This window comes from Calidris pugnax, unplaced genomic scaffold (assembly GCF_001431845.1).
Source record: "Calidris pugnax isolate Ruff unplaced genomic scaffold, ASM143184v1 scaffold11, whole genome shotgun sequence".
In the NCBI taxonomy this organism is placed as follows: domain Eukaryota; kingdom Metazoa; phylum Chordata; class Aves; order Charadriiformes; family Scolopacidae; genus Calidris; species Calidris pugnax.
The window spans coordinates 9372846-9389588 of record NW_015090803.1 but is presented as its reverse complement, the minus strand read 5'-3'; the positions used below and the strand labels follow the sequence as shown (position 1 = coordinate 9389588).

Below are 16743 nucleotides of genomic sequence, written 5' to 3'. Positions count from 1 at the left end.
GACAAATATAGCATTGGTAGATTTTGTTAGGTATTCATCACATAAAACTGCTGGCTCGTGAGAGCTTGTTTTTTTTTTTTTCCATTTTGATTCAGAAAACAGTTACAACAGCTTTTGTTGGTGCCTTGGCTTAGATCTGCATGGTGGCTCAGCTCCACGAAAAAGGTCTTAGTGAATTTTGAAGAAGAATGATGTGCAGAATGACTTGACTTATTCATGTGTTGTTTTCCACATTTCCCCTGATATACGCCTGGGTAACACCAGTTATTCTGAGCATAGTGAAGAGCTGCTTGCAGTAACCAGGGTAGTACTTGAATTTGGAGACATTAAGGGCGACAGCTGCTCAAATCCTACCAGGCTGGGTTACTGCTATTGACGTTAGACTGAGCTCTGCTCTGACTTTAGAGGTAGGGAAGGAGGTATTTAACCTCCCTGCCATAGTTGCCATGATCTCTTTTTGAGATCATCGGGTTGTGACACGTGCCATAGTGCGGTCATGGTTTGGTAGGCTTCCTTAAAGAAACTTCTAAAGTCCTCAGTCTAGTTTTCCTTCAAGCAAACTGAGGCACTGATGTGTTTTGCAAATGTATCTTTTTTCTTTTTTTTTTTTTTTTTTTAAAGTGTTATTCAGCCAACTGACTGTTAGTGAAATAAGCCACCAAATTTGGATTAACGCATCTATTAGAGTGTCTTGGTGGAATGACCTTCATGAAGTCTGCAGAAACATGTGATACAAAAAATTTGAGGATGATGCTTTGAATTGACCTTGTTACTTATTTTTGCCTTTCACAACTTTCCTTATTTTTTTCTCTAATATTTTTCTTTTTCTCCTTAAGAAGTTGTTTCTTCATCACTCACAAGGGCACAAACACAATAGGGCAGCAGCTTTGAACATAGGAGCTGTGGCCTTGCAGTGGAGTTGCACAGACAGATTTTTCAATATAAAGTAGATTGAAATTACTGTCTATAGGTTCTGAGTGTCCTGGCAGTTGCCCTCTTTGCTTTAAAGAGGAAACCAAAATGCAGTTCAATGTGGTCATTGCTCCTCCGCTGGCAGATTTTGGCCATGTTGGCTTGTAAGATCTTCTGACTAGGGGGAAAGGCACACCACTGTACCTTGTACCACTGCTGTTTCTTGCTGGTTGTCCTGTAGGTGGTAACTCTTACTGGTAAGCTGTCTGCTATTCATTATATCCTCTGGCTGGGTAATGAATTATGAGCTAGTTGATGGGTTTTTCAGATCATGCCAGTCTGGCATCAAGTGATACTGTGGACCTCCTTCCTTCCATTTTTATCTTACTGTTTTCTGCCAACTTATTTGCACAAATGAGAGTAAACCAGTCTTACACTGACTTCTTGAAACACGTAAAGAGGTAAGGAGGTCTTGTGTGGCCGTCTGTAAAGAATATTGTATATGTTCAGCTAGAGGCGGAAGCATGGATATGAAGGTGACAGTACAAAACATAAGGAGTATAAAACAGAGAGGGGTATTAGCATGTTATAACAACACAGCAGATGTTTGAACATTCCAGCAAAGACAGAGGATCAAGTTGAGGCCACCCTCATTATTTTCCTGCCTTTCTGATGAACTACCAGGTTGGGTGCTAGTACAACTGTATTTGAGCCTGACTTTAAAAAACATGTCAATCCAGTATATTTATCAATGAGTCTTTTACATAATATCTATAGTAAAAAGAAGAATCACAGAATCTTCTAGGTTGGAAGGGACCTTAAAGATCATCTTGTCCAACCGTCAACCTAACTGACAAAAATAGACACCCACACAACAAACAAGGAGCATCATCACTAAACCCTACCTCCCAGCACTTCATCAACCCGTCTTTTGAACACCTCCAGGGTGAGGTGTTCAAGAGCAGAACTTTGTTTCACTTTTATTTTAATCAGACTTTCATTTTTAAAAGTTGAAAGAACACAAGCTTGATGAAGCTAACGCTACTAAGCTGGCCAAATTAAAAAGAATGAGAGCCAGTTAGTTTTCCTCAGCAGCACAGTAGGAGATGTGTAACTGTTAAATTTCAGCTCAGATGTTTATATTTTTACATATTTACAGTGGAAAACTAGATTAGAGCCCAAGAATATGTTCTTTCTCAAACTGAAATAAGATGCCTTTTATCAAGGGAACAGCAAGAAAAAAAAAATAGAAATAAATCACAAAACACAGGACAAGGCACCATTTCTACACAGCAGAAATCTTACTCTGATTACTCAGATCATCATGCATGAATGTTGAATCTTCTGCCTTGTTCTGTTCCAGAGACTGAAGGCAGCCCTGACTCATCATCCAGCCGCCATGTCGAACGGGAATATGAACACCATGGGCCACATGATGGAAATGATGAGCTCGCGGCAGGACCAGACGCCACACCATCATATGCACTCACATCCTCATCAGCACCAGACGCTGCCACCTCATCACTCATACCCGCATCAGCACCAGCATCCGGCGCACCATCCTCATCCTCAGCCTCATCACCAGCAGAACCATCCCCACCACCACTCCCACTCGCACCTTCACGCGCACCCGGCACACCACCAGACCTCGCCGCACCCCCCGCTGCACTCAGGCGGACAAGCACAGGTAGACCTTCATGCCACGTGGCATCACTTGAGTTTTGCTGTTGCTTGGAGTTAAAGCCTGATCCCTGTAGTGTTTCTTCTTGCACGCATGTCTTGTTAGATACAAGCCCCTCGGGCTACTCATAAATCTCTACTACCGGTGGTGGGGAAGCACAAACTTTACTCAGAAAATGGAGTGAAGCAACAACTTGTTTTGCTGCTTAATTTGCTAGACATTTATAATATCTTACTTTATAAGGAGCTCCAAGGTTTTTCAGTGCTCTGAGCTCTGCAAATTGCCACATATCCTTTTATGGATGAGTTTTATTATGGAGATTAGCATATTATATATGTTGCTTAATGTGCTTGAAGCTGAACTTCTTAGGTCAGGATTATAAGAGCTGTATGTGCTCTACTGACAGAAACGTACAGCACAATCTTAGTGAAGTCAAATGGCACTTCATGTGTATACTCAAAGCAAGAAGTGAGTCTGTGTAAATAACAAATCTCACTGAACTTAATGAGCTATTTATTTCCTGCCAAGACTGGAGATAGTAGAGGTGCTTTTAAGATACACTGGTTTAGAGGGAAAGAAAAAAGGATCCAGACACTGTGAAGGGGATAACACCCCCCAGCTGCGGAGAATGAGAGAAAGCCAAGATTAGCTGAGAGTGTGGGCAATAGTGGGTAGATGTTTTGTCAGGAGAAAAAGATGGTGAGTCCAGTCTAATGAGACAGTTTTAAACCAGGAAGGCAATTTTGAATTGCATTTAGGTGATGAGAGCTCAGTGAAGGTCTCTATTGAATGAGATGGGAAGTCTCTATTTTCAGACCAGATATATTGGCTTCAGCAATTTGGATAATTCAGTATCTGAAATGTTTCTTGAACTAATGAACTAGTGAGCATGGAATGTAGCAGAGTCAAATTTAAGAGGAATTCTATTAATGTCTTAAGATGATAAGCTTCTGCTTCGAGATCACACAAGAAAAATAAAGCTCTGGGGGCAGCAACTGTAACATGACAGGTCAGGGGAGCAAATTTCAGGAGGACAAGTGGGCAGTGCACAGTATGAGTACAAAGCGGAGTGCCAGCCATAAGAAGTTCAATCTGTGAAGTATTGTGTTGCTTGCAAATACCTTTCAGACAAGCTCTTAGAAAACATTAAAGAAAATGAGAGGATTTGGCTGACATCCCAGTGTCCCACAACATTAACTATTTACTAACATCTAGCTTTATTATTGCAGAGGCTACAAGCACATGGGATTTCCCTAAAGCATTTGCTAATGAAAAATGAATTGTTAGCTTTAGAGAAACAGTCTAAATAAGAGAGCAGCAGACTCCCCTGTGAGAAGATGTCCAGATCTTTCCTAAGTTTAGTTGAGTTTTTATTTTGTGAATTCAATTATTTTCCCATCTGTTAATGAGTTATTTTCCTTGGAGTTGTTTAAAAACTCCAATAAAAAGACATTATCTCATAACAGAGAAACCAAAAGTAACCTGATGGCTGTCTTGGAGGTCTGTGAGAGAGTGAAAAGGAAGTTGTGCTTAGCAGACTGAGGACTCCATAGATGAGATGGAGGAAGTCAATTAACCTCTGGGAGGCTTTTAAATGAAGGGTATTAGTACTGACACCTCCTCAGTTGGGAGGATAAACATGTTAAAGCAGGTGGAGAAGTTAGATAGCATGGTATGGACCACTCCTGCAAAACATCCGTATTACCACTTCTAACAGGTGAGGAGAAAACAACTGCAAGAGAAAACAAACATCCCAGGTTTAAGGGTAAGATATCAACCAATGAGCTGGTGTGCTACAGCCACCTCTTCCTCTTAACTTATGTGCTGCTGGAGCTGGTTTTGAGTCATTCTAGTTAGGACACTCTTGACACCTCATGTTTTGTATTCCCTGTTAGCTAGGAACTCCAAAAGATTCTCAGGTGGGCAAGAAGAAATATGGGCACCAGGGTAGGTGGGCTGATTGGCAGCCAGAAAGCTACATCAGATTCTCTCCAGTTTTGAGCTGAGACAGAAGTCAGATGAGCTTTGCCATGTACAGCCTGTCACTGGAGGCAATGGACCCCACCAGGGATTAAGGAGGTCTTCACCATATCCATAGGTGTAAGTGTCCCCAAGAGGATGGGAATGGAGGATGATGGTGTTGAGGCTGAGCTGGACTCCTAGAGTCAGCAGCTTCCCTGGGCAGCAGAGCCCTTGTTCATCTGCTCTCGTGGTGCGAAGGCAATAGTGATTTCTGAGCAGATGCATTAGTGGGGAGAAAAGAAGGGTCTGCTGAGTAATAACCATATAGATATTACTTTCTAAGCTTGTCCATAGTGCCCACGGTAGGTAATGGCCTCTTTAATAGTCAGATTGCTCCAGCAGACGTTGATTTTATGGTGCATTTTACTAATTATTAACCTCCTTACTCTTCTGGGCCAGATTCTTCCCTTCCAAGCCACCTGCCAAATGAGGGCACGGTCCATGGCACTGTGAGCCGTGTGCTCCCACGCCGAGACTTTTGTTATTTTACACCATGCCCTTTTGTAAAGTCAGAATTCATTTCATGCTCTTCAGCTACCATTTTGATACACAGGAGCCCAATGAATTATACTTTCATGGAATGAATGAAGGCATGGATATGAGTTTTGTAGTAAGTTGCAAAGAACAGAGACAAGTATTGCATCAAGGATAAAAGTAGAAATCACCTTCTGATAGGTATCCTTCTGAGGGAGAAGTTTTATCAAGTTGGAGCTATATTGCCTCAGCTACTACAAAAATGACAATATTATTCTTGTGTTGGTCCCATGAAGGTTTCTTCCTATCAAACTTGCAAGAGGAATAGCTTAAGCAGAGGAGTAGTTTGGATGTTGTTGCATTTTGTTAGCTGTCCTACATTTGTCTTCATTATGGATACATGATTAGCATCCTCTTTAAAAAAAATTAACCTCAATTTTAATATATGTTCATTTTCTTTCTTATGTACTTAGGCAGGGCAGCGAAATCCTGCTAGAGACTGATGCTTAGACAGTTACTAAGATATAAACTAATAGAATAGGGTTAAGAGCTAACTACCAAGAATCAGTTAATTATCCCACGTGACATTATTAGTGATGTAATGGCAACCTTTATAATTAATATCTGCCAGAGATGGAGAGAAGATTTTGTTGTTCTGAAAGTGCACTCTGCCCAAAGACCGACTGGTACATTCTGGAAACAAATGACTCATTGGTTATTCAGGAGAGAATGACCATATGAGGGGAAAGAGAGGGGGAAAAAAAAGAAATTTATAGTTACCTTTTTCTGCCTGTGGAGCAGACCCCAGTGGGAGAGTTAAGAAACAAAAAATTTTAATGCTGGATGAAAAAGGAGAAAAATGGGATAAGGGAAGCGTTTGCTGGCCAGAAACATAAATAACAGACCTCTGAAGTCCGGAAAGGTGTTGTAAGTGAAAAATAAAAGGCCTTTGATGAGATGTTGACCTTAAAAGGGATCTCTGAGGCCTCTGCACTGAGATATCTTGCTAAAGAGGTGGCATGCCCAGCCCTGGTGGACAGGGAGCAGCTGGAAACCCTTGACAGTGATGTCCTGGCCAGGGGTCCGGTGTGGCTGCTGTAGCCCTGTGACTCCAGCTCCTGGTGTGGACAGAGGGTCAGAGATTTTACCAGCAAACATAAGGACTTAGTATGAGCTGAAACTTTAAAAAAAAGTGCAGGGTGGGTTATTTATTTTTAGAAGCTTATTTTTTTTAAATAATTTTTCTGCTACTGTGAGAGAGGTTCCCGGACTGCGCAACGTAAAGCTGGGAATAAATTCGGCTTCATGCAAAAAGCGTTATCAGATGCACGGAATAATTACACATAAAATTGCCACTTTAATTGACACAAGTCAGCTGGGAGAGGAAGCGAACTCTTCTTTGCAGTTTGTGGTGAGATTCTAGACAGAAAAGCGACCTCGCAAGACGATAGTATCATTTTAATTGAGACAGACAGAGGTGTTGGGCAAACACATGTTAATTGCCGCAATTGAAATTCAGGGCTCAGTCTGACAAAGCGCTGAGTACGTCCACTCCCTGGAGTCAAAAGGAAGCACCTTGGAGGTTTGGGCCCTTGCCAGAACAAGAGGGTTAATTTTGAGTCAACAATTCAGGTTTCCAGACTGTTCCAGACTGTGCCGGAGCGGCGGAAGCAACGTGAGCAGCGGCTCCCGCGGCGCTCCAGCAATGGGACCCGTGGGTCAGGCTCCCGAGCCCTGAGCACAATCCAGAGCCCTGTGCCCTTCCCTGGGCACCACAGGGAAGCAGGAAAGCAATCCAAAAGCTGGCTGTTCCCAGGCAGCTGAACGTTCAGTCTGATGTTGGTTCCTGACAGGGACGTGGGCAAGTGTTTCATCCGTCCAAGAGTCGGAGCACAGATTGCATGGGGCAGCCCCCACCACCTGCTTTTTCTGTAATAGCATCGGCCAGTTGCTCTCAGGAGCAGGTCCAATAATCTCCTGCACTTGAAAAAGTGTAAATATGTATTTTTGCATAGTTTCATAGCAGCAGGGGTGGATCGGGTGCACCTCTGGCTGTCAAAACCAGGCAGCTGAATAAAAAGGGGAGTAGCATCCACAGGGGTGAAATGGAGATGCCCGTGAAGGGGAATATCCCTTCTCCACATGGTGCAGGGATGCTAAAATGCAGGTTTGCGTGTAGGTGCCTAAATCCTTTCTTTTGGCCCCAACTGAGGTACTTTGTCTGATCCCAGCCCTCAGCTTCCCGGCTCCATGCAGGCGCAAAGAGCCTCCTGTCTCCGGAGGTGGTAAAGCATGAGATGGAGATGTGGGAGCCTGTGAAATAGAAATGTCCTAAAATTTTGGAGGCAACTAGGGGGAAAAAAAAAAAAAGAGACAGAAATAAGGCGGCTACAGTCTTCTGCTTTGATTAAAACAGTTGCTGAGAGAAACTTGACATTTCAGGTTTGAAATAGGTGGTGGCAGAGAAAGTACCTAAGTGAAATGTTTTTAATAACTGTAAGGGGAAAAATATTTTCCCTACTAATATTCAGAGGATCGTTTACAAAAAAAGTCTCCCCTTTGACCACGGCAAGGATTTGCCAGCAGCTCATTTCAGTGGCATCTGGCGCAGCCTTTCGACTCGGTGCCTGTTGCAGACCTCGCCGGGGAGCAGGACCAGGGTGTGAGATTTCCCTTCCCCTCCCGGCAGCATCCCCCCTCCATAATTTTCCCTCCGTCACCACCCCCCCTGCCAAACCTTTTCTCCCTCGCCAGGTCTCGCCAGCAGCCCAGCAGATGCAGCCCACGCAGACGATACAGCCGCCGCAGCCGACCGGAGGCCGCCGGAGGAGGGTGGTGGACGAAGACCCGGATGAGAGGAGGCGGAAATTTCTGGAAAGGAACCGAGCCGCCGCCACGCGCTGCAGACAGAAGAGGAAGGTCTGGGTGATGTCACTGGAAAAGAAAGCAGAAGAGCTCACCCAGACAAACATGCAGCTTCAGGTGCGAGCCACTGTCTGCGCCCCCGAGGACACAGAGGGGCTCTTTGTGCTCCAAGGGGCCGGCGAGCCCTCGCCACCTTAGGGGCTGCCCCCGCACAGCCGGCTCCTAGCGGGAGCACAGGCGTAATCAAAGTCAATTAATCAAGATGTGTGTGCTTCAATTAAAGAAATAATTGCATTTTAGCGGGATAAGCCAGGAAAAAGCTGTCTTGGGATTTAGAAGCCTTTGCTAGACGGAGTTGTATTTATTTTCTTTCCTTGTCGCCACTATTTGTGGGGATTTTTTTTGGAAGTGCCATTAACTCGGCTGTAAAAGACTTCTTCAGAGCGTGTAGCTAACCCCTCACTCAAAGCCAGTGAGATAGGAACATAAATAGATCAGCCTCCCAGCGAAGAAAAGAATGAAGTGGATGGATGAAAAAACCCTGAATATGATAAATAAAAGCCCTTCTTATGTTGGTGCCCGTCTTTATGGTGGGCACAGTACTTCTGCCCCATCTGGAGGTGTGCCTGTGCACTGCCAAGGGGGGAAAGACCGACTGCTTAATGGCACTCCCCCAAAACATGGAGGTGTGAGCAGCACCCAGATACTGGCCATAGTGGAGGTGTAGGTGACACGCTGTAGGTGACAGCAGCCCTGCCACCACACCACCCAGGGCAGCAGGCTGCCATTTGCCCCCACAGGTCTGATGCTGAGAGCCAGAGTATTTCCTGAGCAGATTAAGACACTGACAAAAGTATCTCTGGTGCTGTGAAGGCTTGTCAATTTATGTCATCAAATCTGGAAGCCAAATTGCCTTCAGAAAAAGTTATAAAATAATGTCACGGATAAATAAATGTTAACATAAATCCAGCACAAGAGCACCAAGTGGCATTTTTGCTCAGTTCTTCCAAAGCTGTGGAGCAGTTTCTGTGTCTTTGGGTTTAAACTTTGCAGAAGGGCCTGATTTAAGCTTTGTGGCTAAACCAAATCTTCCCTTTCTTTTCTAGAACGAGGTTTCCATGCTGAAAAATGAGGTAGCACAGCTGAAACAGTTATTGTTAACACATAAAGACTGTCCGATAACAGCTATGCAGAAAGAATCACAAGGATATCTAAGTAAGTAGCTGGTATGTTTGCACTGTCTCCACACTCCTCACAGGAAAGCCAAGTTTCTAATTCTTCCCTCCAGAACCCCTTCTTGGTCATAGTCTCACTTGAACCTGTCTTCTCAAACATCATCCGAGCCATCCGATCTCCTGCCCTTATTTATCCAGCCCTGCTCAAAACCAAAAAAGCCCTGGTTTGCATCCCACCCAGCAGAGCTAGCCTTCCCCACCCCTCCCTTCCGCAAGGAGATGCACACGGATGGACGCTCGCTCCCCTGTGGAGGATCCCGCTTGAACTCACAGCTCCAAACCTGCAAGAGTCCTCCTGGGCGCAGCACTGCCAGCACCTTAAAATAACCCTCAAAAGGAAAATTAAAAAGGAAAACATTACAGTCCCCTCCAGCGAAAATGGTACTGTGCCCTGACAGTGGTGCAGACCAGGCGTGGCGCAGGTTTTCAAGGTTTGTCAACTCTTTTTTAACTCTTATCTTTCTTTATTTCTTTCAAGAAAATCTCACCTAATGGAGATTTGATTGATTCATTTTGTCTAGTTGATGCATTTTACGCTTGTGGTAATCTAGGGACAAATTCTTTGCTCGGCCCTAGAACAGCTCGGAAGAGCCTCAGGGTTAATATTTGCTAGACTGCGGCATTCTCTTAAAATAGAGCCCATTTCTGTCTCCTCTGCATCACTATGCATCTGGCTCTTTAACAGTACTCAAAGAAAAAAATACATAATTCTATTACATTCCTATCAACTGTTGCTTGAATTAGATTTTCTGTGCTGCAGTGCACCACACTCTAATTTTGATTCCTGCTGGAGCGAATAAAGCATTTAAGCATCCCAACTGATTTTATAGACCCTTAAGATACCAGGCTTTTTATCCTGACATTGGTTTCATAGTCGTTAAGGTCTTGAAATTTTTTCAGGGTCCCAGCCCCTGAAGTCAGGGCGATATCAGAGAAGCTGGCTTAAAAAAAATATAACAAAAACCGCAAAAGATGGAAAGCGTGCATTTTGAAATCCTGGGATTTGTGCATGCCTCAGGTTGTTAGTGTTGCTGCCGTGGTAGTACATCCCCTTTCCAGGAGTGTCACCCAGGCTGGGCTTGTCGCTCGGATGGATAATGGAATGTGTGTTGTCTCTGTGCCCTCACCCTCTTCCCAGGTCCCGAGAGCAGTCCTCCCGCCAGCCCGGTCCCAGCTTGCTCCCAGCAACAAGTCATCCAGCACAACACCATCACGACCTCCTCCTCCGTCAGCGACGTCGTGGGAAGCTCCACTCTCACCCAGCTCGCCAGCCACAGAACAGACATCAACCCCATCCTTTAAAAGTGGTTGATCAGACACTGCTAGGGAAGCGTGGTAGCGTATCAAAGCGTCCTCTGTGCTAAGGACATTTGCAACCCTAACTCAAGCCTGGAAGATTCCTCAGTTCTTGAAAGACTCTGGCTTTCATTTTTATAGTTATTAAAATGTCTTTTATACTTAGTTACATAAAAGGGAGTTATGCAATTAATATGCTATCAGCTTGAGAAATGCTTTGGTGCTTTCTCCAGTTTTTTTTTTGGTACCAGTTACTTGTTTATAAACCTAACTGTTTCTGTACATAGTCATGTTTCCTTCTCACCAATCTAGCCTGAAGCCTCAGAAATACAGAGTTGTGTTAAACTGCAGCTTGTTAGCCAACGTGAGGCATGAAAAGTATTAAACAGAGTCATACGTAGGTAACTAGGACTAATTAGGCTATAAATATAGAGAGAGGGCATCTGCTGACAGCATAATAAAAAATGAGTTAGCGTTGTGCTATCAGCAGACCCCGTCTTGCATTCAGAGCCTCTTGCAAAGCGGTTATATAGGATGTGGCTATCAGGACAAAATCAAGCCCAAATAGTGTGCTCTTTTGTCTACCCTTCTCCCTTCTCCTCTCTCCCCTACCATGCTCTTTTTCTCCTCCAGTTTTTCTGACACCTTCCTTTTCCCTTCCCAAATCCTGTTCTTCCCCCCAGCTTTTTTTTTTTTTTTTCCTGCTTTTTTTCATTCCAAGGCTTTCTCGCTTCCCTCTCTTTCTCTCAAAGAACGGAGATGAACAAGCAAAAAACTTCAAGCCCACCTAAAAACTGTCGGCGCGGCCGCTGCTTTCACTAGCTCTTCACCCACAGCTGGGCTGCGCCGAGCCTTTGGCTTTTAAAAAATAGAAATGCTCCTGATTTAGTGTTTTTAATAAACAGCGAAAGGCGAAAGCAGTGCAGCCCCAGGTGAAGTGGGATTGAGAGCCAGCTGTGTTGATGCTAGCAGCCCTACAAGCTTCTGTGGCGCAGCACGGGCGTAGCGAGCAACACCTGAGAATCACAGCAATTCTTTTGCACTGCCAGTCATTAACATAGAAAAAAACACCCTTGTAGTATATAATAATTCAGGAAAGTTCTGTTCCCTAACCCGGTTGTGTTATTCTAGCAAGGAAAGCTAACAGCCTCAGGTTTCACGGGCTATAAATGAGAAATAAATCAGCGTAACGGTTCTGACCAGTTGGAAAAAGGCCATTTTTAATTCCCAGGGAAAGACCTGCTCTCTGCAGGATTCCTTTAAGCATCCCTGGGCAGATCCCGAGCTGGCAGACAGCAGTGTAGCTTCACTGACTTTAATGGCACTTAATGCCTGTTTATCGCGGGTAAGAAACTGTCTCATTAGGACGCTAAATCATTTTCAGAAGGCACGCAGCCGCTAAAGAGCGCTGCAAGAACGGCCAATCCTGCTGCACCCTGGATAAAACTCAGCCTGCAAAGAAGGTCTGGAAAAGAGCCTTGTGCCACAATTAAGGTTTTTGTTTGGACTCTGGGCATGCCCCTCAGCGCAACTGATTTGCATCCCCAGTGATTGATGGGAAAAATCAGGCGGAGATGATGCCAGTTAATTACGCTGCCTTGCCGAATACTGGGACCTGATTTTGCCCTCAAATCTGTCAGCAGCAAAACCTCCTGCTGCTCACCCAGGGAGCGGGCTCCGAGCTGGTGATACACGTTCAAACATTTTCAGCTGCATCTTTCACAGCAAAAGCTAATTCACGTTATTCCCAACAAATCCACTTGCCTTGAACAGACTTTGTTCTGAAGCGCAGTTCTCCTCCTCAAAGGCTCTATCTTTGGTTTTTAGAAGAGTAGTGAAGTTTAAAAGGGTGGCTCTTCTCCGTGCAGGAGGGAGAGTTGGAACAACTGAAGCATGAGGCACTGTAAGGAGCAGGGCCTGCCTGGAAGGGAAAGCAAAATTCATTTCTGAATTAGTTCTTATCTTGATAAATAACTTTTTGTCAGTATTCTTTAACGGCTCGCTTTCCGTTTATGCAAATACATTCAAAAGAAGAAAATTTTTAATGTACAGTGTAAATCTTGACTTGATTATATAGTCTAAGAACCAAAAAAACCTACGAAAAATACAAATGTACAGGATTTTCTATTATATTTTAGACAAACATATACTTTTAAAGTGTTTTAAATACTGAATCTATAATTTTTTTTAACCTCCAGTTGTAATAGCTAAATGGTTTTGCTTCACCACTGCTCCCAAGGGAACTTTTTTCAAATATGCAGGCGAGCAAAATGTTCCAGCTGAGTATCCACTATGTAAAAAAGCCCAAATAAGCATTTCCTCTGTGTCTGAATTTCATCATTCACCATGAAAAAGAAAACGCCATTGCACGGTTAATTTAAAAAAACTTTCCCTCTATATGGGTAGCACTTAAATACATTAAAAAATAAAAATCAAAGTTGTTGGTAATATTAGAATACCCAGTTGAGCTACACTGCACTAGAATTACGGTTTAGCTTCATTTTATTCAGTCTCCTCAATTAAAATATTTAGCTGTTAAACTGAAAGCCTCTACATTAAAAAGAAAAAAAAAAGCAAAAAAAAATACAAAAACCTTGCCTAAGTTTTGTTAAAATTCAGCAACTTGACAGTTTGACTGATGTGTATTATATATAGCTCAATTATTTCTTTTTTTAATGCTAACTAGGCAAGCCAACCACACATGTTGGCCTAAATGTGTAATTACAATGAAATGTCTCCTCTCTATACTATTGGCCTTTAGGTATAATCCTTGCTAGTGATGTGGAAATAAGTAAAGGATGAAAAGCTATTTGCTATTGCTTCTTGTAACTCTGTCGCAGGTTCACAGGCCAAGACAACACGCAGCATATTTCTGTCGGCTAATATCATTGGTAAAAGGACCAACCCTACCAGGCACCTTATATTATTCCTCAGATTTGCTTTCCACGTTAAAATGCTCTTGTTTTCCAGGGGAGTGATCCTGCAGCCTTTCCTCAGGCTGCTGGTCGGGCCGGGCACCGGAGGCTGCCTGAGCAAGGGCTGTAGGAGAAGCCCCTTCCCCTCTGTCCCCCGGGATGTCCCCCTGCTGCGCGGCCGGTCCCTCTAAAGGCACTTCCCAGCGAGGAGAAATCCTGCTTTTCCACCAGCTACTCCTGGAGACCGCTCTGCTTTCCTCCTGCCCTGCAAATCCAGTCCCACCACCACCACCAGACAACTGGGACCCCTTCCCTCTGCCGGGCACCCACAGAGGGAGGAGGTATTTCGGCGGGCGGCACCTCTCCTCGCACGTTGGAAATCTCAGCCACGGACAACTGCAACACTTCGATGGGAAAGAATCGATGCTGTGATCCCGTCCCTTCATCCCCCTCCCTCCCCCTTCCCCCCAAGTCAGTTTGTGCAAGCCATATTCATAATGCTGCCTGTGGGAGACAAGTAGTTTGTGTGCTATCATGGTGTGTTTTATAAGGACGATGATGGTGATGATGGTGATGATGATTTATGGAGAATTTCACGCTGTTGGGAGTTAATTCCTGCTACGAAGCTAAATGTCTGCTGCCCATCTTCTGAATAGTGGAAAGTCAATGGTTCAGTGCCTCAGTGCGTGTGGATTTAGTGTGTTAACTGACTCTGTCCTGTTAACTAACAAGCCAGCTATAACTGTTGTTAAATGCCCAACTTTTGAGGATTCATATTTTTTTAAGCAACAATATTTAGTGTTGAAAACTAGCCTTTTAGTTTAGGCAAAATGTGCTTTTTAGCAGCTAATACCTTTTTTAAAAAAAAAGCGTATAGAGTGAATTTATGAAAATTCATGAGGACCAAAGCAATTTTAAAACAGGAATCTATTAATTTAGTATTCACATAGAATTTTATAAAGTATTTATTAATAAATGTTATTTTAACACATTCCATTTGAACAGTATTCTTGTACAGAATCTGTTTGATTTTTTTTAAGTTACAATATTAGTTTTGCAATAAACTACTCTAGGTGTATGTGCATCTTAATCTTTCAGGGTCTCAAGCAGAAGTCATCCATCTAAGATGGAAAAGCTTGCTGAGGTCAGTTGTACAGAAATTCCTAGAATTAAATGTTTTCCTTAAAGCAGCATCTGCTTTTTTTTTTTGCCTTTTTTTTTTGTAACAACAAAACAAATTACGAACCTTCAGTTGTTTCTTTTGTATTGGAAAATGTGCTCTCTCCTTTTAGAAAGCACGGGTCAACATATAACTGGAAAGCCTGTCTGGTTTTTTTTTTTTTTTCCTCTTTTTTTTTTTTTAGGGCTGATTTTACACATCACCACGAAAGATCTAACCCCATCCTTGTTTCTTTTCTAATATCACATAGTGAGTTGCACTATACTGCCTTATCATTGCCTCTTCTGTCCTCTTACTAAGCAGTGTTCCTTAGATTTAGACCATTGAAACTCCATTATACATCAGAGAAAATTACTGGAGGGGGAAGAAGAGAAAAAGATTGATCTGTAGACATAAAAACTAAACTGTGCCTATAAAACAAAACCAGTTACAACTAATTAGTATCTTATTTCTACGTTTCAATTATTTATATTATTTTAAAATTGCACTTTAGCTCTCACTCTCTTTCTTGCTCTCCCTTGTTGAATCATTTATAAATACTCTTGTAAAACGTTTGCACCAGACACATTTATATGCTTTCACTGGTGGCATATCTACAACTTGTCTCTCACACCTGCCCGAATGGAGAAGCTGAGAACAGCCAGTCTGCAGTGTGACTTAGACTTCACACCCTCTTCATGACAGCATATAAATGTTTTATTATGCAAAGTGTGTGAGGCAGCATCTAAGCTACGTTTATAATCTCTCATCCTGAGAACCAAAGTGTCCTGTATATCGTAAGGTCAGGAGACTGGCTCTGTTGTGCATTGTCGTGCACTTTGACTGTTGTCCAACCCACGGTAGCTGCGAAGCTGCAGTGATAACAGTGGCCATACTATGTATTAGAGTTCTGAATCAATAAAATATGTTGCCTTATAACTTGACTAGGGACAGCACCTTTAAAAAAAAAAAAAAGGAATAAGAAAAGAGACTAAAAACTTCTAAGGACAAACAAAAGCAATAAAATCTCAAGTGATACAAACACCAAAAAAAAAAAAAATTGTTCAATTTTTCATCATCTGAAATAATCATCTTACTGCAAAGACAAAAGAGACTCCTTACATCCATAAACCTTTTTTTTTTTCCAGAGCTTATCGTTATCTCAGCTTTATCAGTGGCTTTACACTTAAGAGCTAAATTGCTTACCATTATTGGGTTTCCATAGCTTTCAAAATGACTTTATAGCAAATCCTAAACTGCATGAGGCCAAAAATGTCAGCACGCACACACACTCACAGACAAGATTGATTCTCTAAGTGGAAAACTGATCCTTTCCCAGGCTCTCCTTGGACTGGAATCAATAATTGCAACTCGCTATATTTAGAGCGATGTGTAATACCTGGGATTCAGGATCTCCAGTTCTGTATTTATGCAAATTAAATGTTAGCTATGTTGAGTTTCACCTAGTGCAAATGTTCCCGAAGCCCACAGTAAGAACATGCCATCTGATGCCGTGAAACTCTTAGACCCAAATTTCTTTTTTGACTAAAAATCTGTGCAACAGCCTTCTGAATGAAGACTGAAAGCTCCTTCTGGCTTTGCAGAAACTGCAGCAGTGTCAGGAAGCGAGGGAGGCGGGAGGGCTGATAGGGCATTTCAAGGGAAATGTTTTCCTTGGTGGAATTTAGGAAATTCCAGAGAATTTTTTTCCCCCCACCCCTCGGAGCAGAGATTGCGCAGAGGTCCCTGCCAGAGACAACCCTTACCATGCTTCCACCACACAAACTGTTTTGCACAGAAGGTGTATTCGCTCTTCTGAATAAGAATAATTGCCACTGAGAGTTTTGCCAAGGACGTTATCGTTGGGACCCGAGCTCTGTACCCCCCTCTCCAACAGCTCCGTTCAAACACTGGGTAGCACTCAGTGCTGAACGTTGCTCCTTTGGACTGTTGCCATTGTCCTGGTTTTAAGGAACTTTTAGCACTGCTTGGAGTAAGCCTAAACTATCGAAGTTTATATATAAATATATATATATATATTATTAAAAAAAGGTGCTGTCACAGTAAGTTTTGGGCTTGAGGTTGTTTGTATTGTATGCAAAGGTTTTGTGTTTGTCTGTTTGTTTTATTCTGTAAAGCAACCACCTTCCTTACCGGAGGGAGATAATTTTTTTTTTTTTTTTT

At 42.9% G+C, this 16743-nt stretch overlaps 1 protein-coding gene across 3 annotated transcripts in view; it reads left to right on the top strand.

Moving 5' to 3' along the window:
* Positions 1 to 16737, top strand: part of CREB5 (cAMP responsive element binding protein 5) — a 260711-nt gene extending 243974 nt beyond the window's left edge. For all 3 annotated transcript variants that reach the window (XM_014937919.1, XM_014937917.1, XM_014937918.1), the window contains 4 exons: positions 2276 to 2599; positions 7844 to 8071; positions 9061 to 9169; positions 10328 to 16737. In XM_014937919.1, the coding sequence (XP_014793405.1) occupies positions 2276 to 2599; positions 7844 to 8071; positions 9061 to 9169; positions 10328 to 10491 (825 nt within the window). In that variant the 3' untranslated portion in view covers positions 10492 to 16737. The remainder of the gene's footprint in view (positions 1 to 2275; positions 2600 to 7843; positions 8072 to 9060; positions 9170 to 10327) is intronic.
* The last annotated feature ends 6 nt before the right edge of the window (positions 16738 to 16743 follow it).